Source organism: Chlamydotis macqueenii, chromosome 25 (genome assembly GCF_036417535.1).
Source record: "Chlamydotis macqueenii isolate bChlMac1 chromosome 25, bChlMac1.mat, whole genome shotgun sequence".
In the NCBI taxonomy this organism is placed as follows: domain Eukaryota; kingdom Metazoa; phylum Chordata; class Aves; order Otidiformes; family Otididae; genus Chlamydotis; species Chlamydotis macqueenii.
The window spans coordinates 616,063-638,301 of record NC_141580.1 but is presented as its reverse complement, the minus strand read 5'-3'; the positions used below and the strand labels follow the sequence as shown (position 1 = coordinate 638,301).

Genomic DNA, 22,239 nt, shown 5'->3' with positions numbered 1-22,239 from the left:
AATCCCCAATCCCCCCAATCCCCGGACCCCGCAGGACACCTGGGCCCCTCCAGCCACAGGCAAGACATCGTGCCTCAGTTCCCCCAAATTCCCTAAGGCCCTCGCCCCCTAAATCTTGCCCCCTCCCCACACCGTTTCACAGGGGCCACGTACCCCTCTCCCCCTCCCCGAAATGATGCCGCTGGGCCAGGCTGGGCATTTTTATTGCCGTACAAAGACCATTTGTACAACCCCACAGAGTGACCCGTCGTAGCCCCCCACCCCTCCACAGCCCCCACCCCCCAGGGCCCCGTTTGGCCCAGGGGGCGGTGGGGGAGGGGTGTGTGGGTGGGTGGGTGTGTGTCTCAGCACTCTCCATCCTCGCACCCCTTTCTCTTTGCCAGGGGAACAGAGCCGCATCCGCTGCTGCCAGGAGCCCCCTGAACCGTGGGCACCTCATCCCCTCCGGCCTCCACGCCGCCCGCTGCGGGGTGGGGTCCCAGGCGAGTGGGAGCCCACCCCCACCTGCACCCACCATCCTGTGCTGCCTCTTCGGGGCAGCTGAGCGGACCCAGGCATCCAGGCCCCCTCGTCACCCCCCGGCATCAGCCTCCTGCCCCCCCCAACCCCCCCACCCCCACCCCAGCCCCACCGTCCCCCTCAGCCCCTCTGGGCCTCGTGGGACAGGGAGCGGGAGAGAGTGCGGGGGACCCCCGCCTTGGCACCGCGGAGGTCCGGGGGGGCGAAGAGGGGCAGGGGCAGCGTGCGGGCGTAGGGCAGGAGGTGCTGGGTCAGGGGCTGCCCCAGGCACCCCACCCGCAGCAGCCCCCAGGGCGAACGCTGCTCCAGCACCCGCATCTCCCCGCGATGCTCCAGCGTCTCCCGGCGCTGCTCGTCCACTTCCCGGCGGCACCACCTGGGCACGGGGCGCTCGTGGGGACGGGAGCGGGGCCCCAGCGCCCCACAGGGACCCCCCCGCGTCCTGCTCTGCCCCGCCGGGTCACCCCTGGAGACCCTCCTTGTCCCATACCACTCCGTGGGGACCACCCGCCCCTCGAAGGTCCCTGTGTCCCTCCTGGCACTCTGAAGACCTCTCCCCCCACCCACCATGGCCTCATGGGAGCCCTTGGAGACCCTCCCAGCCCCACGGTGACCACCCTATTCCGGGGGGAGACCCCTGGAGACCCCCCCCAACATCCCTCACAGCCCCATGTGCGTGCCCAGCAACCCCAAACCCCACGAAGACCCCCCCCCCATCTTCCCACAGGAACTCCCAAGACCTTTACAGTCCCCCTTGGATACACCCCCCACCACCACCTCCTTGGACCTCCCACGACCCCATCGGGACCCTTGGAGCCCCCCACAGCCCCATGGGGACCCCGGAGCACCCCTGAAGCCCCCTACATCCCCCATGACCCCATCGGGACCCTTGGAGCCTCCCCACCCCCCCACGCCCCAAGATCCTAGGGGAACCCCGCAGCCCTTGGGGACCCTCCAGCACCCAGCGCCCCGCCTCGGGGCGGCGGCGCCCCTCACCCCTCCTCAGGCCGGGTGCTGAGCTCCAGGTCCAGCCACTCGGCGCTGAAGGTCTCGCGCCGCCCCACGTCCTCCTCCCGCACCCGGCAGCCCAGGCGGGCGCCCGAGAGCAGCCCCCCGCTCCGCACCACGGTGCTGGGCCCCAGCATGGTGCCTGTGCCCCCCCCCAGCCCGCCCTCCGCGCTTATATGGCCCCGCTGCGGCTATTTTGGGACGTGCCGCTGGCACCCGCAGGGACAGGAGGGTGCCAAGGGCCCCCTCGGGGCAGGTTGGGGCGGGGGGGTGTGGGGGGGGGGGGCACTGGGAACACGTGCGTCACCCCGTGCGCATCCGGCCACGCTCAGCCCCGTGTGCCCCCCGCCCCGGGCCGTGCCCCCCGAGGAGACGCAGGGCAGCGTGACGCGCAGGCGGGACCCCCCCGCCCCCTGCCCCGGCCCCCTCCCTGCCGCCCCCGCGCTGTTAACGGCCCCGCGGGAGCCCCCGGCCCAGGGCGATGGCGGCCTCCAAGGGCCGTGGGGGTCCCGTCCCGCCGCTTCCCCCCGGTTCGGGCTGCTCCGGGCGCGCGGGGGGGTGCTGGTGGCAGGGCCCCCCCCCCCCCCCCCCCCCCCCAGGCCGGGCGATTTGTGGGGCCGACAGCTGGGGGCTGCGAACAGACGGGCCGCGGTGCCCGCCCGGGGGTCTCCCCCGCCACCGGGGACAACGCGGGGCCGGGGCCCGCGGAGAAACGTCCGCCGGGGCGAGCAGCGCGGGGCCCAACGCTCCAGGCCGGCGCCCAGGAGCCACCACGGGACGGGGGGCAGCGACGGGGGCGCCCGGAGGTCCCGCCCGCTGAGCCCGGGGGGCTTCGGGGCGCCCCGGCCCCGTGGGGCAGCGCTCCTCGCCCGGGGCGCACGGGGAAGACACGGGGCTGGAACCAGTGCAAGGCTTTTAATGCCGGGGGGCGTCACCCCCGCGGGGAGGGGGGGCCGGACCCCCCAGGCCGGGCACCGGAGGGGCAGGGGGGGGCCGGCGTGGGCGCCCCCCGCTCCCCGCAGCGCTGCCAGCTCCCATTTTGAGCGCAGAACGCGGCACCGGCGCGCACAGGTAAAGAGGAGCCGCGGCCGCCCCCGCATCCCCCCCCCGCACCCCCCACAACCGCGATAAAAGTCTCCGCCCGGGGGCGGCGGGCTGAGCTCAGCCGAGCCCCGAGGGGCGCCCGGGGAGGTTTGGGAGCCCCAAGTCCCGGGGAAGGGCCCCAGAGGGGTCCCCTGCACGACCCCCACTGTCTTTTCCCGGGGGGGCCACGAGCGGGGCAGGAGCCACCCCTTCACCCCACACACGTGGGGCAGAGCCCAGCGCGGGGCTTCGTCCGGACAGACAGCGAGGTCCCGTGTCCTCGCCCCAGCCTGGCCTCCTCCTCTGCCCCCTCTTCTCCTCCAAGGGGGCCACGAGCGCAGGAGCCGGGGGTCACAGAGGAGCCCCCGAGGGGCAGGGGGAGGCAGGAGTTTGGCACACGACAGTCAGTGGTTTCAGGGCCCCAGTTAGAGAACGGTGCTGGGAGAAGGAGCTGAGCCCCCGTCTCAGCGCTGTTAGTAGGGGGGATACACTCTGGGGGGGCGCGGCGAGGGCCTGGGGGCCGCAGGGTGCTCTCCCGCTGTCCCCCGGGCGCAGAGGAACGTCCGGCGCGGCAGGGCCCCGCTGCTCAGGGTTTGCCGGACAGCTCGCCGACGCGCTGGCGGAGGTGGAAGGCGAACTCGAACATGGTGGCGGCCAGACTCTGATGGATCAGGTACCGGGGCAGGCGGCCCTGCGGGGAAAGAGAGGGGCACGCAGCCGTGAGTCAGGGGGCACGCAGCCGTCGCTGGGTGTGGGGCTGGGGGCCGGCCCCCATCCCCTCAGCGGCGCCAGCCCGGGCTGAGGGACGCGCGGGCACCGCAGTGGGGAGCTGCCGCTTCCGAGGAGCTCGCTCTGGGGGAGGAACTGAAACGCGTTTTGATTTCTCTAAAAAAGCCCTCCTGCACGACTCACCCCCTCCGCCTGTGCTCTATTATGTGAGAGGCATAAAAAAATAACCCTCGCCGCTGCGGGGGAAGGGAGCTGAGGCAGGGCTGGGAGCAGCAGCGGGGGCTGGCGCAGGGTCCCGGTGCACAGAGGGTCCCAAGTGCAGGCAGCTCAGGCAGGGACGGCCAGCCAACGATCCTGGGGGGCACAGGGGGACCCCCGCCTTGGACTGGGGTGTTTGCGCAGGGCAGGAGGCGGAGACTGGTCCCTGGAGCAGGACCTCTCCACGACACGGGGGCAGGAGGGTGTGGGACGGTTGGCCCAGGGGCCATTTCAGACACCCCCCTGAAACGAGCTCCGCGGCAAAGCTCCATCACGGACCCAAACACACCGCGTGCGATTCCCACCCTCGGTGGCAGGAAGGGATGAGCCATGCGCTATAAATACTTCAGGGCCAAAGGAAATAGCGAGGCAGCGCCGAAGAGGGGTCTGGCGCTAGCAGAGCCCCTCAGAAGGCGGTGGCAGCAGTTGACCCGTTATTAATAGCGCGGCCGCTTCGGGATTTCTCCCAGCAGCGGAGGCGGGCGGTGGGCGAGCACTCTCGGGCCCGGGCAGCACAAGGAACGTCTTTCCTTTCAGAGCCCCGTCTTGCACAACCAAGGGGGTTCATTATCCCTCAAACCCACGCGTTACGGAGGGGCAGAAGAGGCACGGCCGCCAGATCCGCAAAGGAAAAGACATCTCCCGTGCAAAGGGGCGGGAGGCCGCACTCCGCTCTGCCCCTGCTTTTCCTGCCCAGGCAAGCGCCTCTGCAAATCCTTTCCACCGCGCTTCCCAAGGCAGGCAGGAGCTGATCCGCTCTGCGGGGAGGGAGGGACGTGGGAGGGGGCCGCGCAGCTTTGCAGCAGAGCGCTGATGAATGGAGCCTTTGTGCTCGCTGCTGCAGCGCCGTTACCACGTCAACCTTCAGCGGAGGCAGAAAACGGGCCAGCTCCGCGCCCCCACCCGCCCGACCCCGGCTCCCTCCCTGCACTGCCTTTTGTCTGGGCCACCAGCAAGGACTCGACAGGCAGCTCCACAAATAGCTCCAGATCTGGGTCGTCTGGTACGGCCACAGCGCCTTTCCCCGGCCGCGGACACAGCCCCACGCGCTCCAGGGGTGGTCGTGTTTGGGAGCAGGGAACACCGGGGCGAGCGAATCGCCCCTTCAGCAGGTTCCTGGGAACAGCGAGCAGCCAGACAACACTTCACATGCCCAACAGTTTTCAGTCCCCAAAGAGGAGAAAAATCTCCTCCCCCCCCAGCCCTGCACAGAGATGCGAAACCCCTGAGCAAGATCTCTGCCAGGCCAGGAGGAGCTGGGCGACTGCAGGGGGAAGAGGGGGATTTTCAGGCAGCGTTTAACCTCCAGTAGCAGAACTCGAGCCCCTTCAGGGCAGCCTTTGATGCTGAGCCGCTTTCAGAGGCGCCCAGCAGGACTGCGGCTGCTGGGAGCAGAGAGCAGGCCGGCAGCACGGAGCCCGCGCTCCGCAGGGGGTGCCGGAGCCCGCTGGTGGGCTCTGCTGGAGCGGGACGTGGCCACAGCGCAGAACTGGCTTTACCTTCAAGTCCGTGTTGAGAATCCAGATGAACGTGCAGACCCTGGGGTTGCTGGGACATTTCAGTACGATGAATCCTCCGGGGCCGTTCTCACCCCTGCGGGAACCAAGAGCACACAGAGCCGCGGCCGGCTGAAAAGCCGTTCTCTAACGCTCTGGGGTGCACCGCACCGATCCTGCCCTTGCTCCTGCGGCAGTGGCCACCCCCTCCGCCTGGCAGCGAGGACGAGAGCCCGGCGGGGAAGCAGCAGATGCGCAGAGCACCCGGGAAGGTATCTGCTTGGCTGCAGGCACACAAGCAGGGCAGGTTTCCCACAGGTGCCTTGGCAGCGGTGGTGCCAGGGCTGCGGGCTGAGCAGCAGCCTCTGGACCGTGCCAGCCCAGCCACCACCGGCTCGTCCCCGGGAGGTTTCCGAGGCACGGCCCTGTGCAAATGGGTGCAAACGGGCAGGTGCCCGGAGAGCCGAGCGGCCAGGGGAACCCTGTGTGGTCAGGACAGGCTCGGCGCGGGGAGCCTCGTCACTACAGCCCCCGGATCCTTCTTCGCACCATCTGATCCGTCTCAGAGAGGAAAGCTGTGCTCACACACAGAGCCCAAATACAGATTTCCCTTCCCTCTTCAGGAACACACTATTTTTGCTGCATACATTTGTAAAAAGATTTTTCTAGACCCTGAAGTCCCCAGCTCTTAAATAGACTGAGGCAGCTATAACGGCTGAGTTAAAATGTCAATTACTTTAACCAGATTATTAGGAAAAACAAAGTCAGTGCGCAAAGTGGCACAGCTGGGCCCCAGGCACCGGAGCAGACAGTAACAAGGAGTCCTTGTTTGATGAGATTAACCCTGCCGAGATCCATCAGCAGCCGGGCGAAGCTGTCCCTTCGGAAGGGGAGAGGCCAAAGACCTGCGGACACTTTGGGAGCCAGTCCATCCTGACGCAGCTCGTTTCACCCTCGGGACCATCTCTCAGTGTCTGTAGCCTTTAAAGTCAGTAAGTGACTGGCTTACGAGAAGCGAAAGGCATCCGAGAGGCTCAATGCGAGCCAGTCAGCTGTTTACTGCCCCTCAGAAATGGCAGCTGGCCCTGCTTGGGAATTAACTGTTACATAAACAGGATGCAGACGGGGTTGGGGTTTGTGCTGCTACTGGTCGGCACCTCCATTCCCCTGAGCAGAGAGCTGGGAAACGCCCGAGCAACGCTGAACAGCACAGAGAGTTTCTTTAACAAAGGAAGAAGAACAAGGGAAGCAAGGTTTAGTTCCACAAATAGATTAGCTTCCTGCAAACGCTGCCAGAAAGACAGCAGGGTTTTCATTCAAGTGGCTCTTTGCCCTAAGCTTAAGCAAAGTGCACGTGTCAGATACCAGCTAAAAAAATCCGAGCCTGCCTCTTACCTGACATACTTGGAGAGCGGAGGCTTCAGGCTGTGCGTGGTTGACATCCCTGAGGAAATGTACCTGTCTCTTCTCCTCTCGATCCGGCGCACGTTCACAAAATCCCTAAGCAAAGAAAGGGCGCCGACTGCTTTAAACCCTGCGTGGGACCTTGAAGGACCAGAGCCCGCTCTCCGGACTGCTGGGAAGGGCTGCGCGGAGGCATGGCGACTCGGGGACAAAGCACAGCGCTGTTATCGGGGAGACCGACTGACTGAGACAGATTTTGAGCTGCGAGCCTCTGCCAGCCGCGTCTGGAGGAGAATTCAGGGGCTCCCGGCCTTTGGGAGCGCTACCCGCGCAGCCAGCCAGCCCTGCCTTGTTGACACAGGGAGCTCCCAGCCAGCAAAGCCGGCAGGGCTGGGGCACGGCGCTCTCCCCACAGTCAGACGCCTCTCTCCGTATTTCAGGGGGTGTTCAGGGGCTCGGTACAAAACAGACAGTGGAATAAACCAACCTTGGAGAAACAACACCGCCTGCAGCCCCAGCTGCCACGTCGTACGAGATGATCGTGTTGTCTTCAACCCGCTGCAAGATCTGGGGGGGGGCAAAAAACAAACAAAAAAAATTAAGAGAGATTTTCTCAGCCTGTGCCTGCAGTGTGGGTGCCAACAGCTGGGTGATACGGACCCTCCCCTAAACCAGCAGCAGGATTCAAAGCAACGAAGTGTCTTTAGCAGCTGATGTGGGGCTGAGGGGGACGAGCTCTTTGGCAGCATGCCTACAGGTTTGTCCCCTGCCCTGGGACCGGCCCCTCTGCCTCTCTGGGGCGCACAGGCCTTGCCTCCGGATCCCCGCCACACCAACGGCCTGAAACGCCCACACCCGACCAAGCAAAAGCCGGCCTGGCTCAGCCACCGGCCCACCTCCCTGCCCACCTCATGGGCTCTTGGATGGGCACGCGCATGCAGCTGGCTACCGCGGAGCATTCGGATGGTACGGATGAGCGGCGGAGATTTAACGCCTCAGTGACTCGGATCCAGCTAAGCTCCAGTAGGGCCTGGGCACCGCCAACAGCCGGTGTTGAACTGGGAAGCTCCATCTCTCCGCTCCAAGGAGCTCCTGTGATTAAGCCATCTTTGTCCGGCACGCTCACCTGGCAGGCTGCCACCGTTCTGTTCCACAGGATCATCTTCTCAGGCTGGAGAATAACCTCCTGGTAAACCGTTTCAGCAGAGCACTGCAGGAAAGCCTGAGGAAGAGCCAGAGCAGTTAGCCAGCCCCCCATCCACTCTGGTAAGATTGTTTTTAAGGAACACAGGGCAGATCACAAACGGGGACAAAGGAGGGAGCAGCGAGGCCGGCCCGGCTCAGGCGCACGCAAAGCCAAGGCTGTCACCCCTCTGCCACAGCGCTCTCGTTCCCAGGGACCTGGAGGGCATCGCGCAGTCAGAGAGCACAGAGCAGACCTCAGGTTTCAGCAGTCGGTGAACTGCTGCCTGCCGAGGTCCGTGCTGGTCTAAGAGAGGGCAAGCGTCTGTCCGTCTGTTGCACGGCGAGACAGACAGACCTCGGGGCTGCCTCAGGCCGGCTCCTCTCCTACCCTCACCTCACTTTATCAGCAGTCCTGCTGCGTGCGCGGTTGCTTCGGGAAGTCGCTGAAAAGCTACTCCGAGCTCTGGCACAGACAACATTCATCTCTGCACGTCCCCACGGGACAGGGGATCTTTGGAGGCAAATGGTTACCGCAGGAAAGCGGGACCATCCAGCTTTTCCTCCCGAACACAGAGCTGCTCCACCAGCAGCTCCTGCCAGCACGGCAACATATGCACTGGAACAAAGAAAAGCCACCGCCGCACCGATGCTTCATTAAAGCGTGGTTCACAGCCAAGCCGCTCCAGCGAGAGGGCACAGAGCAAGGCACTTCCGAGCAGCTCTTCTCAATGCCAGGGCGCAGCAGACACGCTCAGCCCTGGTCTTGCTGGCAATTAGTTCCAATTAGCCTCCTTGGTCAGATTAGTCCTAGATGCTGGGGCTGGAAGCGAGTCTTGCAGTCACCTGCTCCCCCTTCTACCAGCAGAGACTGGGGCCCAACATATTTGCTGGGGAGTTTGTCTGCCAGCCAAGGGGCTTTCCTGGAGAGATTCCCTAGAGCGTGCAGTGCAGTTCATCTGTCTCGAGCAAAGAGAGCGTGCTTTGCAGCCTGACCTGCTCTGCCAGGGCCAGGAGAACGCGTGAAAGCCGAGCCGTGGCTCCGAGCAAAGCAGTTGCTCTTTGCCTGTAGCACGGAGACTAGGGAAGTGATCCAGGAAGGTTCTTACCTTTAAAATAAAGGTCTTGCCATGGAAAGGTATTTCAAAAGTGTAAACAACGTCCCCGAAGTCCTGTGTAAGAAATAAGAAAGTTACACTTACGTTAGCAAAATAAATCGCTTCTGTCCAGGGTGAAGCCTGCTGTTCTGCAAGCGCTGCGGCTGCAGAGCCACCCCGCCTCGCGTGTCGTTTGGGAGAGCCCCCAGCTGCCCCCCTCGTCCCCCGCACCAGGCAGCGACCCCGGCACGGGAACCGCCGTGAGGACATTTCAGATGCACACGCACAGATTTCCATAAACAAAACAATATCCAGAGAGGCAGTGGCGACGAGACAGAAAAAGAAGCCGCCCCATGCCAGCCTGCGAACTCCACGTGAAGGTCAAATTCCCTTTGTAGCAAGCTACCAGCACCAGGGCAGGAGAGCGGGGCTGGTTTGCCAGCGCTGCTGCTGTTACCTACATCTGAGAAGAGCCTCCCTGGAGGGGCCAGGGATGGACAGATGATAACCTTTCATCATTAGCCCTGTGTTAAACTCTGATTAGTCTATTTAAATCCTTCCCCCTTTGGATAAAGAAAACAATCTGCCCAGCTAGTTTGGCACCAGACAATGGATCACTTGACAGGGGAATTTTAAACACCAGATGAGACTGCAGTTTGCAGGACTCTCACCCCAATCGTGCTGTGAGCCCGCAAGCAGAAAGCAAGGTTGCTTTGAGGGGGCAGACGCTGCCGCTTTCTCTCCACCCTTCGGGGAGAAGAAGGAGCACCAGGTACCCCTGAAAACTCTGCTGTGGCCCAGGGAACGAACCAGCGCGGCCAGGAAACAGGCAGGGCAGGGCTCGCTTTGCTGTGTGTGCCCCCGCGCTGCCCAAAGCAAGAGGTGAGACTCGCAGAGCCCTTTGGCAAAGCCACAGCGGAAAGACGCGAGGCAGAGACGTCCCCGACTTACACTGCTGCACCCGCAGGGTCCCTGTCCTGGGGAAGGGGGGACACAAACGGCTTTGGGTGGGAGAAGCACTCTGTGCCCCACGCTCTCCTGCTTCCCCGTGGGCCAAAGCTGGCCAGCAAGGCCAGACCCAGCTTGGCTTGGTCTCTCCGGCGCACTCAAAGGCGCTTTGCTGTGCAGCAAGGGCAGGACCCGCAGGCACGGGCCCCCAGCCCCGCCGCAGGGCCAGCGTGCCTCCACTCCTCCCCATGCCGGCAGGCGCGGCTCTGCGTCCCAACGCCTACCGAAGGTGAGCTGCCCGCCCCTGACTGCCTGCGTCTAGAGGGAGGAGTGATGGGCCCTCTCCTGTCAAACAGGAAGGCAATTAAACGTCTAATTAAATAAGAGGGGATTTTACATTTAACTGAACTGGAATGGATTCCTAATTCAATCAGGTAATTGTAACGCTTGTTAATTTTTCACGTTGCAAGGAGGCTGCAGAAGCCTCGATTGTCCTCCCGTTTTTGCTAAGCCATCCGTGTTTCTGCCGGCAGTGCTGCCGGCAGGCGGGGCGGGGGGATACGACACTTGCATTGTTTTTCTCGAACTTCCAGTTCTCCTCCTGGGCGAGGATTTGGTCCACCACCTCCATTGCGTCTTTGCCTTGTCGGACATACTCTTTCTCCTGGGAGGGAAGGGAGCATTCCGTTAGCTGGGTTTGCAGAAAGCCTGAAGCGCGCGTGCAAGGCTTGCTCCCCCCTCCCAGGGCTGGCAGAGGGAAACAGGCTATCTCCCACCACCACACCGCAGAAATCTCTTAATTTGGGTCACAGAGGCCTCATTTTGGAGCTCAAAGTCACGCTCCCCGCCCTGGCTGGTATCCACACACCAGCTGTGTCTACCAGCGAGTCTCCTGCCTTGACGGCAGGGTTTCCAGCAGGCAAAGGGCTATGAGACGCCCAGAGCTTCCTTCTGCGGAGCTGCCAGAACCGGGGTTGAACGGCGCAGAACCATTTGGAAGAGAGCACCAAGCAGCCTGCGCCCAGCCGGGCTGCGGGGAGGCGAAGGACCGCCCCGCGAGCCACAGCTCAGCGGGGATGGCCGAGAGGACGCCCTTCGCGGTATGCGACCGCATAACCAGGGACCGCAGAGCGAAGGGGAGAGAGGGACAGGCGGGAGGCAGAGCCAGAACCCCACCGCTGCGGGATGCTGCAGGGAAGAGCGCGCGGCCCTGGGGAAGTGGGTTAACATCAGGTGTTCCCCAGAGGAGCCCCTCCCGCGGCAGCCACGATGGCACCGGTCCCGGGGCGCACGGGGAACAGCCTGGCGCTGAGGGGCAGGCAAACGTCCCCAGAACAGAGGGCTGTGACGTGAGGGACAGCAGCTGCTGAAGCTCTGCAGACACAGTGCCCTGATGGGGCTGCAGCAGGGTCAGAGGTGCCCACAGCCCCAGGTCCCTGAAGCCCAGGGGCAGGGACAGGCGGCCTCAGGCCACGCCGCCTCTGCTTACCTGAGCTGTCAACACCTTCCTCCCTGCGCCTTCCTCATCCGACTCGTCCGACCCTAAGGGGGAAGCACGCAGTTAGCACACCGTTATGAAGACCCTATGTGTAAACTCTCCCTTTCTGATCCCTGCGCCCTATCCGACGGAAGGGCTGTCAGCGGGGATGACCCTGCTGCAGCCCAGGCCCTGCCTGCCCGCCGCAGCCTGCAGCGGGTGCTGCTCGGCTCTCTGGAAGGCTGAGCACCAGCCGGGTGCCAGATGCCCCGAGACAACTGCTCCGGCTGACGTCTCCTCGCTCCCGAGCAGGGGAGGTCTCCGGAGCCGGCACGAGGCCATGTCATAGGGCGGCGGCGTGCTGCCAGCTCTTATCCTCACCTGCTTGTGGCAACTCGCCGCCGTGCCCTCATCCTGAGGGCAGCATTTTTCAAGTACTTTAGCCACGGCTAAAAGCATTTAATCCCAAGACCACAAAAGGCTCCGGTTTCCCACAGAGCTGAAGCCAGGCGCACGGGGCTGAGCGCGACTCCGCTCCGCAGATGGCACAGAGACAGCATGGCCATGCCTCCCCTGCCCAGGCGCAGGCGCGGCGCCGAGAGGGGAGCCCGTTTGCAGTGTCAGTTCTTGGAGGCCCTGCCACCCGCCACTGCCAAGGGCCGGGATAACGAGACAGAACTGGGGGGAGGTGATTATGGAGGTGAGGAGACCCGGCCGGAATGCCGCGAGGGGAGCGAGCCCAGGAAGTGAGGCGGCCTGGCTGCCGCGAGGTGACGGCAGAAGGAGAGCAGAGCACGGCTTACCTGCGAAGGACTCTGGCGGGGAGTAGAACTGCCCCTCGGAAAGGGCTCTGGGGTAGAGCAGGGGGCCGCGAGAGGCTGCAGCCTGGGCTGCCAGGTACCCTGCGAGACAGAGCACGAGGTTTCACACACACGGCGCCCAGCGCCTCAGCGCCAAGGGGTCCTGGGGCCCCCACCACGCACACCCCTTCTCAACCACCCTCCCAGCCACTTTGTTCCACACACAGCTGGTCGTTTCGCACTGACACCAGGCAGCCCACGAGCTTTTCAGCTCCTATTGCCTCATCTTTTGTTTGAGACATTTTATCTCATGGAGATCAATGGGCTCTTTTGCCTGTCAAATCCAAAGGCGATTAAGCATCTAATTAAATAAGAGCTTCCCCTGGAAGCAATTTGGAACCTGAGCCTAATCCAATAGAGGCATTAAACACTTGATCATTTTTCATCTTAAAGCCTCCTTGCAAGACCCAAACATCCTCTGGTGTTTTATAGCCGCTTGGGGCATTTCTGACCGAGCCCCGCTCGACAAACGCTCCTTCGTTTCCGTGCCGTTTCCCAGGCCTCTTTCGTCAGCGAAGCCTGGGAGAGCGGCAAACCCCTTTCGCTGCTTTAGGAACGGGCAGCCGCCCCTCCCAGCTCCCTAGAAGGACCCCTGGAAGTTACAGGTGCCGGGCACAGCAGGGCAATTTGTAAAGCATTAGGTCAGACCCGATCTCCATTTAGCCTGACCTCAGCGAGCACAGGCTGTAAAATTTCACACACCATAACTCACGCCGTGGCCCCGTAACGCGTCTGTGACCGGAGCAATCCTCCGAAAGGTCTCCAGCCCAGATCCAAAGACAGATATCCAGAGACGGAGAGTCCAACAGTCCGCCTGGCATCTGTCCCACTGTTTCCAAACATTTTCTCCGATGCGGAGGTGAGCTCTGTTTCCAACACGTCTGGCTTTGGGATCCAGACGTTGGGGAATCTGGCATGTTTTTCTCCACTCAATTAAAAGATGCTTTTTATAATCTGGTATTTTCTTCCCCTGAAGGGTCTTGTATACCATAACAGAATTGAGTCAGGCGCTCACCGACACAGCCAGCCTGGAGATCACTTCTCCAGAAATGTCATATCTGTCAAGGTGCTGCCAAAGCAGCAGAAACCCCCAGCCTGGGAGGCTGAGCTGCCAACTCCTACCAGAGAGGAGCAAAATACTCACATCGCTCCTCTTCTGCTTCCTGAGTTAGGACTTTAAAATCCAGGAACCAAGTCTCTAGCCAAGCAATGACAAACGAGACGATGGGAAGCAAGTAGCCGAAAGCCCCTTTGGTCAAAAGCTGCGTGGAAGAAAGCAGAGACCACAGGGAGTTTACACAAACGGGAAAACAGCAGCGTCAAGCAATCACAGAGCAATCCCCTGTGAGCCCAAGGAAACCAACCTCGGAGAGGATGACCTTCACAATCAGGAAGGCACTGGACACCAGCGTAGTGACCTGAAAAACAAACACACGTATCTCAGAACCCTGCAAACTCCAAGCAGAGAGAAAAATTAAAAACAGGAAAGCAAAAATTGCCTTCTTACCGCTATGACCCACCAGTGGCGCAGCTTTAGGATTGCATAGGCCAGCAGCAACATAAAAAACCGAAAGAAAGCCAACACCTTTAAAAACAAAAAGCCATCGACACTAGTCACTGCCCTCGTCCCTCGGCCAGGCGCTGGGAGGACACGGACGCGGGCCAGCTCCCGGGGACCTCGCCACCCTGACAGCTAGGGTCGAGGCTGCGACCCGCCCAATTTCACTGAGCCAGGCGCAGGGCAAGGCTGCAGGGAGACCCCAGCCCCCCGGCATGCAGACCCTCCCTGCCCGGCCCTGGGCCGCGCACCCCTAGCTCCAAAGCCGCTTCCTCACCCGCAGCAGCCTGGGATACTCACAAATATATCAAAGAAAGAGGTCTTAAATTTGTACTCGATGATTTCATTCTCCAGGTTCTTCTGAATGCCTTCCTTGGTCTGCAGGGGAGGCAGGAAAGCAGAAAGCTGTTGAGGGCACTGGTAAGAAACTAACGGTGGAGAGAACCCGGCCAGGCGGCGACGGAGGTTACCGCCGGGTCAGGTTCTGCACCAGGCATACAACCGCCTGCCGCATGCACGACGCAGGCCCATCCACCAAGGCAGGACCGCGGGAGGACAGCACAACCCGCTTCACCCTCGGTTTCACACCCAGGAACGCGAGCTGGGTAGCCAGAGCTGGAGCAGCACGCGGGCACACTGAACACTTCGACGCGGGGGCTTTTTGACACCAAAAAAACGCTATTTGGCTCAGCACATCCAGCGCCACCGACCGCACCCCTCACAGCCTACGGCCCTTAGTCGGACACCGCCTCCCGCTCGCGCCCACCGCTTCCATGCACGGCTTCAGGTGGCAGAATTCAGCTGTACCGGAGGAGATGCAGAGCCAACTAAAAACCACAGGGAACTGCTTCTCTCGCACCATCAGCAACACACTGAGCAAAGCGTCTCCCACAGCTGGGCAACCAAAACATCTCCCCCGCCAGGGCTCTCAGGGTCACTCAGCAACCTGGCGGAATTTAAACCGCGGTCGTCCTCGCTGTGCAAAGCACCCGGGGTCCCCTCTCCTTTCTTCCGGGCCAGCTGGCTTCCCAGGGCCCACAGCAGCGCTGAGCTGCCCTCCAGGAAATCGGACGGAGGAAGTCACCCGGCGGGTTCAAACGTGCCGGCAAAGGGGAAGAGGGAGGAGAGGAGGGCGAGGGACGCGCACAGACACAGAGAGGCTGCAGGGAAATCTGAAAGAGGCAAATCTGCTTTCTGGGATATGGTACGGGAGCATGGAAAAAGCTCACAGAAGAGCTCTCTTGCCTCACCCCGAGACAATCTGGGGCCCGACAGCCCTGGGACCCCTGACACCATAAATCCTGTTCTCGGGAGCCTGGATCGCTGTTTACGAGGAAGCTGATGGCTCAGGTAACTGGAACAAATGCTTCACCTTTAGGCTATTGGTTTGAACGCAGCCCAGCTGGCCTGGAAGCCGGTTCAGGCTGACAGCTGTTTGATGATCTGTGAGAAACAAGTCGGTGGATCTCAGGCCAGTTCTTGGCAGCCTGGTGCCCTGGCACCCTCTCGTCAGACAGTCCAAGGACAGAAGAGGCGGCTGTCGGGAAGCGGTCCCTCTAGGTCAGGGCTGGTGCTTAATAACCAGGGAGGGGGGCAAAGCAGTTCTGCACGATTGCTTCAGCTGACCTGCGGCTACAGGACGCGCGCCAGCCAGCTCCGCTGAGCTGCCACGGAAAGGCTCTTCCCCACGCCGGGACTCCGCCGTGGGGGGCTGCAGGAGGAACGAGACAGGGGGAAGGCCTGGGATCACGATCTCTGGGGGCTGTTTTCAGTTTAAATACAGGCCGCTGCCACAAACAAGGAAGAACCCTCCGAGGCATCTCTCTGTCTCTGAGAGCAGCAAGCTCGCAGAATTACAGTTTGCAGGCAACAGACATTTAACGAGGGCCAATTTGCTCGGCTTATCTTGCAGCAAAGGAAACCGTTTGATAAAAAAAGCATTAGTCATGATATAAAATCGTTGCTCTTCATAACTAGGCAAATAAGCAGCCCTAATAGCTTTAAATATGCAGCATCTCAGCTCAGGGCCCAAATATCAGCAGTTAGTCACTCATTAATGGCTACCTGCGCGACCTACGCTCAGGATCACCCTGGTGACCGCGCGGGCAGATTATCTCCCTGCGGCTGGACGTTGTGATTTGCAGATAGCACCCCTCCAAAGTGCAGGGACAAGAGCAGGAGGCCGGGGTCCGAGCCAGGCGCGCAGGACACCACCGGCACTGCGGGAATGCTGGCTTTTTCATTGCCGAGCGTGGGGCGGGCAGGGGTCTCTTCAGGCTCCCGTGCTGCAGCGGGCAGGGCGAGGGAGCTGCTGGCTGAGACAATCTGTGAAGCGCAGACACCCAGGAGATAAACGGGGCAGAGATAAGAGCCGCTAAGTGAGCGCAGGATTCGGTGCTGATAAACAAAGGCCAGACACTGGCGGGGCTGCGCGCAGAAGCACTGGGCTCTATCTGTTCATCTGGCCCCCCCGCCCAGGCTGCTCCGCGGGAGGACATGTAGTACCTGAAACCTGCCCTCACCGCAGCTGACACCACTCGGGATCGGTTCAGGAAAAACAAAAACAAAACACAGCCCAGGGAGTAACTCTGACCCGACGGGACGGAGGTAAACACACTGCATCTCCCCGGTCATCGCAGCAGCTCACACGCGGAGCAACCGCAGCAGCCTGCGGATGTGCCAGCGCTGCGGGGAGGGCCAAAACCCTCGTGTCCCCGTTCGCAGGGGAGCAGCATCTCCAGCTTTCAGAAGCTGAGATCAGCAGCGCGTTGGCAGCGCAGCTCAAGGCCCCTTTTGTCTCTGCCCAACAGCTGGGCGGGCAAGAGGAGGCTCCGCACACCCCACCTCGCTCCCGCGACGCTGCGAGGACAGACCCTGCAGCAACGCCGGCAGCTGCCTGGCAAACGCAGCCAGCAGCTTCACTCCAGGCAAGGGGAGCAGGAGAGAAATCTGGCCAACTGCTCAACCCGGCGATTCCAGGAGCCCCGGATCTCGTTACACCGCGACGTACAGCGCTACACGCGATGGTGTTAACGACCCTGGCCAGCCACAACAGAGCCGGGTTGCAGGAAATGAGCTGGACTTGAGTTTACTCTAACCGCGTAATGGTTTCTCAGCCAGCGCCAATCAACAGAGCCCTGGGAAGAACAAACAAAGACTTGGCCCAAGACTTCTGAAACGGAGCAATTACCGCGGAGGGAAGGGAACTGAAAAAGCACAGCTTCCAAGGGCAAAGGCTGCTCGGGCTGGCCTGCCCCACTTACGTTCAGTTCGATTATCCACAGCAAAGAGATGAAGAGCAGGTCGAAGGTGACGAAGAGGCAGAAGGTCCTCCTCACATCCGAGATGGCTTTCCTCTTCTCCGGAGAGAAGTAGCAGTACGGGGAGAAGCCCTGGCTCTGGGAGAGCGAGGTGCTGATGGACGCTATGGCGGGGAGGCTGCGTTCCAGGTCGTGCTGCGGGTCCGCTGGCTTGCTCATCCTCGGCCCCAGCGACTTGGGTGCTACGTCAACCGGGGCCACATCTGCCAGGCCAGGGCGTCACCTGTGGGGAGACACGGAGGGGACCCTCAGGCCTGGAACCTCCAGACGTCCCTTCTCCCCTCTCCCTTGCAGAGCAAATACTCCTGTTACCAAACCAGATCCTGTCCGTTTTGCACAGTTCCTGAGGGAAAAGGCCGACACCGGCTGCTTGGGTTGCCAAGGAGCCTCTCTCTCTGGGGCGAAGCACCCAGGGCTCACCCCAGGGCTGCCCCACGTCACCCTGGCAGCCCACGCTCACCAGCACAGGCAGCGACCCTCCTCCCCTCTCGCCCACCGCAGAGAAGGGGGAATTGGCTGCGAAAGGCTCCGAGGCGCAGGGGGTCCGCGCAGCCACCAGCAAGCGTCGCTGGGACCCAGGGGCAGCCACCCAGAACAGGCTCGCAACACGGCGCGCCAAGCCGGCGGCTACCGCCAGCGGCCGGGGCGGCAGATGGCAAACCCCGCGGAGATGCCGCGGCAGCGGGAAAAGGGGCCTCGGGGTGTTTCCACGGAGCCCCGCGATCCAAAAGGAAACAGCCCCCGAGATCCTGGAGCCGCCCAAGCTCCAGCAGCCTCCTCTGCGGGGACGGAGCAAAGCTCCCAGCGGCTCAGCGTTCTGCACCAGGCAAACCGCAAAGCCTCGAGAGCCGCTCCTCCTGTCGGATCCCGTCCCGCACGGCTCATTTCAGGAGCAGGATGCCGGGTTCCGTGCCCGGCTCCGGCCAAGCGGAACAGCAAGAAGGCAGCAGGGAAAAGCACCGCTCCCTGCCTCGGGGGCTGGCCGTGCTGGGCACGCGGCGCCTGTTCCCCGGCAGCCGTGCCGGCCGTTGCGTTCGCACCTCTCCCCTCCGCCAGCCAGGCACGAGGAGGCCGCTGCGCCACGGGACCGCGCGGCCAAGCGCTCGCTGGAGACAAACAAGGAAGGAGGACGCCAGAACCGGTCAGACCAGGGATCTGTCAGTCCCCGCTCTGCCACCGAGTCACCCACGGCAACGGCACCGCTACAAACTCCTCCTCCGCAAAATACCACTGCTGAAGGACATTCTGCCTCCAAAACCCGATTCTTTGCTGCATGAGCAGCAGGATCCCGCTGAGGTTTGTTTGTCTACGACAGATCACGCCTGCAACAACCGGGAGGCTGCAGCCACGCAACGTCCAAGGGAAAAAGCCCCGAGACGGCGCCCTGACCTGCGGGACGGGGCAATTCACGGGGCAGGCGAGGCCAGGGCTGCCGCCGAGCCCCACCGGATGCCGGAGCTACTGCAGCAGCCAGGCACAACCTGAGCTGGGGCAATTTTGGGTCCCCGCACCGGCGGCTTCAGCGTCTCAGCCCCCCGGGGAGCACCGGAGCTGGAAGGGGAAGAAAACTGGACTCCTGTCACGTTCCCACTCGTCTCTTGCGGAGGCGCTTCGGAAGGAGCTGGAAGACTTGTCACTTTGGATCAGCCGCAACGAGCGCGGCCCTTCGCTGCTCCGAGCCGGGGGCTCATCTCAAACTGAGAAAAGTTAGAGACATCTGCGAGCACTAAATAATACATCGCCTCACGCACGGGCTGCCTGCTCCGCTACGGCAGGGCGCCGCCGCCTCCGTCCCTCAAACACCGCTTTGCACTTAGGCAGCCCCCCACAACTTTCACAGTGCTTTAAAATCACCCTGCGAGACTCGCCGGCCCCGCTCCCCCGGCGCCGGGGCCGCTCTGCGGTGCCAAGCGCGGGGAAACGGCTCAGCTCGGTGACGCGGCCCGGCCGTCCGCGGCCCAGCCGGCCTAAAACCGCCCGTCGCTACAGCCCAGCCTCCCCGGTGAGGTTTAACGCTGCCCCGGGAGCACGTCCACCCCGAACCAACCGGCAACAACCAACTTCTAGGGGAGAACCGGCGACACGGGCGTTACCTCCAGAGCACCGCGGCGCAGAGCGGGGGGTGGCAGAAATATTTCAAGCCCAGACGAGGCCCCCCGACTGGGACGGCTCCGTCGGGCAGGAGAGAGCTCAGAGCAGAAAGAGCAGGGGCTGGATGGGAGCGTGGATAAGCGCGCCTTTTTCTGGGTGACAGATAAATTATTGAGCGCCCCGGTGCCGCATTATGCATTCAGACATCCTCCGCAGCCCGCGCCGCAGCGGCTGCCGAGCCACGGGCCGCTTTCGGGGGCTCTTGAGCAGCGCAGCTCCCACGGGCAACGCGACAGGCCGGGGACGCGCGAACGGCGCGCGCTGCCCGTAGGGACTCCCTGGGTGACAGCAACACGGCCCGGGGGGCACCCGCACCACGGACCCCCAAGGGCTTCTCTGGTTAAGAAAAGGGCTCTCGAGACTTTGAGGACAGATTTGGTTTCTTTTCGCTGGCGAGACCTCCCGTTTTGAGGACAAAGCGGGAGGCGAGCGGGGCTGCAGGGATGACAGGCGACGCCACCCTCGGCAGCGAGCCCGTGAGTCCCAGCGGGAAGCAAACACGGAGGAGAGGCGGCTGGTGAAATCCTGAGACGATGCCACGCGCCAACACCCAGCGCTGCCAGAGGTCTGCGCGGCAAAACAGCGCAGCCCAGCCCAGCGCCAACGGGACGCTGGGCACCAAACCGGACCCGGGACCTGTGCCGAGCACGTCCCGCCCCGGGAGCGGCCAGAGCGGCCTCTGCAAAGCTGCAGTGCCCCCCCCCAGCGTCAGCCCTTTCCGCTCTCGGCTTTCAGATTCAAATCACACGCTTCTCGTGAGCACGCGCTTGCATGTTAATGACATGTCTTACAGTATGAAGCCTTTCCATCTTGTGACACTGCCTCTCCTTCGCCCCGCGCCCCCGACTTCCTATTAATGTGTCTTCTGGGCTCACATGACTCCAGCAGCTAATTCTCCTGTCACCTCTCCCGCGAGTCACAGCCTTCGCGCCAGCGCTGCACCGGGAGAGAAAACGCCCGGCGGGCGAGGGACGGCCCTGCAGAGGCACCAGCAGCGGGTGCTCCACCGGACACCAGCACGCGTCCGGCCCCCCAGCAGGGAGAGACGCCTTTAAAACAGACAGATTAGCGTGAAAGCAAACTAGACACCAAGCCAGCTCCCAAAACCCGTGAAGCGACCCAACACCTCCAGCAAACCGGCCAGGCCCCGGCACGCCCGTGGCTGGGACCCCACCGCGCCAAGGCCGTTTGGTTTCCGAGCACCGTGACGCTGCCGCGACCCCGCAGCAGGGGCACGGTGCGGAGCTCCGCAGCCAGCCGTCCCCGCGCCGCCTTCCAGCTTTCCCTAAGGCACCTTCCAGGGCTAACTCGAGCCCGTGCCTGCGCTCAGAAAGGTCACCCCGCCGGGCACGCGACGTGCTGGCTCCCGGCAGCACCGCTGGCACGAGCGACAGCGAGCAGAGGCGGCAGGCTGACAGGGAACGACGGGGACGGGGGCCGCGGCTTCGGCCCGTCCGCGAACAGCCACTCCTGCGGAACGCCGGGAGCCACCGGTGCCAGAGCTCAGCGCCGGAGCGGGCGCGAGGGGCGGGCACAGAGGTTTTGCTCGCAGGCCCTTTGCCCCAGCCCCAGGGGGCCCGAGGCCGCAGGCGCTGGCGCGGCTGCCCCTCGGTGCCCGGCGTGCCGGGGCAGAAGCGGCTCAGCCGTGTGCTCGCCGCACCCCGGGGAGCGGGCAGTGCTCTGCCGCCGCCTCTCCGAGCCGCGCTCTCGTGTCGGGGGGCGGCCCGCCACCACCTCTGCAAGGGCCGCAAAGCCTCGCAGCGTCCCAAATTTCCCCCCCGGCCCCGCGTGCGGGCTGAGCCGAGCCGCTGCCCGCCGGGGGCTGAGCCAGCCCTCCCTACACCGACGTGGGGCCGCAGCCCCCTCGCCCACACCCACGCCCTCCTCGTCAGCGCTTCGCACCATCGCGCTCATCTCCAGAGCGCTTCGGCAGCACCGCGGTTGCCCGAAGGCCCAGCTGAGCCCGGGGGCCCGCGGCGGGTGCCAGACCCCCCGGCTCAAGCAGGCAGCGAGAGGCTGGGCCTGCCCGAACGTTTGGGAGGGCTCCTGCCCCCGCGGGACCCCACGGCAGCGCCTGGCCTCCCTCCGCTGCGACCCGAACCCTGGCCACATCTCACCCGTGCGCTGCCGGGCGGCGGGGCGCGGAGCGGGACGTTGAACGCCTGCGGCTCCCGGATCTGCAGCCGCAGAGGGGCCGCGCGAGAAGGGGCTCCGAGGGCTGGCGGGGGGCAGCCACGGCCCCCAGCCACGGCCCCCAGCCGGGCCCCGCCGAGCGCCCTCCCTCCTCCGCCCGCCCCAGGCGACGGGACGCTGGCGGGGAGGGAATCAAGGTCGGGGTCCGTGCGGAGACCCCGGACCCGGGGCAGCGGGGACGCGACGGCGAGAACGGGGCAAGAACGGGGCGAGAACGGGGCGAGAACGGGGCGAGAACGGGGCGAGAACGGGGCGAGAACGGGGCGAGAACGGGGCGAGAACGGCGCTCCCGGCGCAGAGCGGCCCGGCCGCCCCCGAGGGAGGCGGACAGCCCCGGGCCCAGCGCGGGAGGGGGGGGGGGAGCCGCGCCCGGCCCCCACCGCCCCTCTGCCCCCCCCCGCCCGGCCCCCCCGCCCCCGCCCCGGGCAGGAGCGGCTCCCCCTCCCGCAGGGGCCGCGCGCCTTCCCGCACGAAAGGCTCCCGCGGAGAACCGGTGCCCCGGGCCCGCCGCTGAGGGCACGGCGGGGACCCGGGCAGGGCGGGCCGCCCGGCGCCTCCCGGGCACAGGGTCTCCGGGGAGCCGGTAACGGGACTCCCAGGACCGAGCAGCGAGGCCCCGGTAACGGCCACCCCCCCAGGCCTGAGCCCCGGAGGACGGCACCGAGGCCCCGGCCCCGGCCCCGGCCCCGGCCCCGGCCCCGGCCCCGGCCCCTCCGAGGCCCCGCGGTACCTGCGGCCGCCCGGCGCCGGTCCCCGCCGGAAGCAGACCCCGGTGCGAGCCGCTTCCGGCCCCGCCGCCACCCCTGGCCCCGGAAGGGAAATGCCAGAGCGAGGCTGCGCCGGCGCCGACCATCGCCGGCCACGGGCGACGGACGGGCCCAACGCGGGGCCGGGGGGGGAGGGAAAGACCATTCCGCACGAGGGGGGGCGGTCAGTGGGGCTGGGAAGGACCATTC

General features: G+C 64.1%; 2 protein-coding genes across 2 annotated transcripts; both read right to left on the bottom strand.

The window, feature by feature from the left end:
- Positions 1 to 187: 187 nt before the first annotated feature.
- TCAP (titin-cap) lies at positions 188 to 1,681 on the bottom strand. Its single transcript, XM_086767026.1, has 2 exons — positions 1,516 to 1,681; positions 188 to 895 (listed from the first exon to the last, which is right to left on the bottom strand). Exons 1-2 carry the CDS (start codon positions 1,662 to 1,664, stop codon positions 640 to 642), a joined length of 405 nt encoding a protein of 134 aa, XP_086623152.1. The 5' UTR covers positions 1,665 to 1,681; the 3' UTR covers positions 188 to 639.
- A 1,333-nt stretch (positions 1,682 to 3,014) lies between these two features.
- Positions 3,015 to 22,153, bottom strand: STARD3 (StAR related lipid transfer domain containing 3). The gene is made up of 15 exons (XM_086767029.1): positions 22,014 to 22,153; positions 16,883 to 17,162; positions 13,920 to 13,997; positions 13,569 to 13,646; positions 13,426 to 13,479; positions 13,206 to 13,323; positions 12,005 to 12,103; positions 11,214 to 11,266; positions 10,296 to 10,388; positions 8,789 to 8,851; positions 7,624 to 7,719; positions 6,985 to 7,064; positions 6,489 to 6,593; positions 5,097 to 5,190; positions 3,015 to 3,301 (listed from the first exon to the last, which is right to left on the bottom strand). Exons 2-15 carry the CDS (start codon positions 17,096 to 17,098, stop codon positions 3,197 to 3,199), a joined length of 1,332 nt encoding a protein of 443 aa, XP_086623155.1. The 5' UTR covers positions 17,099 to 17,162; positions 22,014 to 22,153; the 3' UTR covers positions 3,015 to 3,196.
- Between the last annotated feature and the right edge of the window lie 86 nt (positions 22,154 to 22,239).

Bases quoted from the DNA above. Each gene is read 5' to 3' on its own strand.
- TCAP (XM_086767026.1), bottom strand. From the start codon at position 1,664: ATGCTGGGGCCCAGCACCGTGGTGCGGAGCGGGGGGCTGCTCTCGGGC. The intron at 896-1,515 runs GTGAGGGGCGCC...CCCCGTGCCCAG, and splicing joins AGCACCCGGCCTGAGGAGGG to GTGGTGCCGCCGGGAAGTGG.
- STARD3 (XM_086767029.1), bottom strand. From the start codon at position 17,098: ATGAGCAAGCCAGCGGACCCGCAGCACGACCTGGAACGCAGCCTCCCC. The intron at 11,267-12,004 runs GTAAGCCGTGCT...CTTCCCCCTTAG, and splicing joins CCCGCCAGAGTCCTTCGCAG to GGTCGGACGAGTCGGATGAG. The intron at 10,389-11,213 runs GTAAGCAGAGGC...CTTCCCTCCCAG, and splicing joins GGAAGGTGTTGACAGCTCAG to GAGAAAGAGTATGTCCGACA.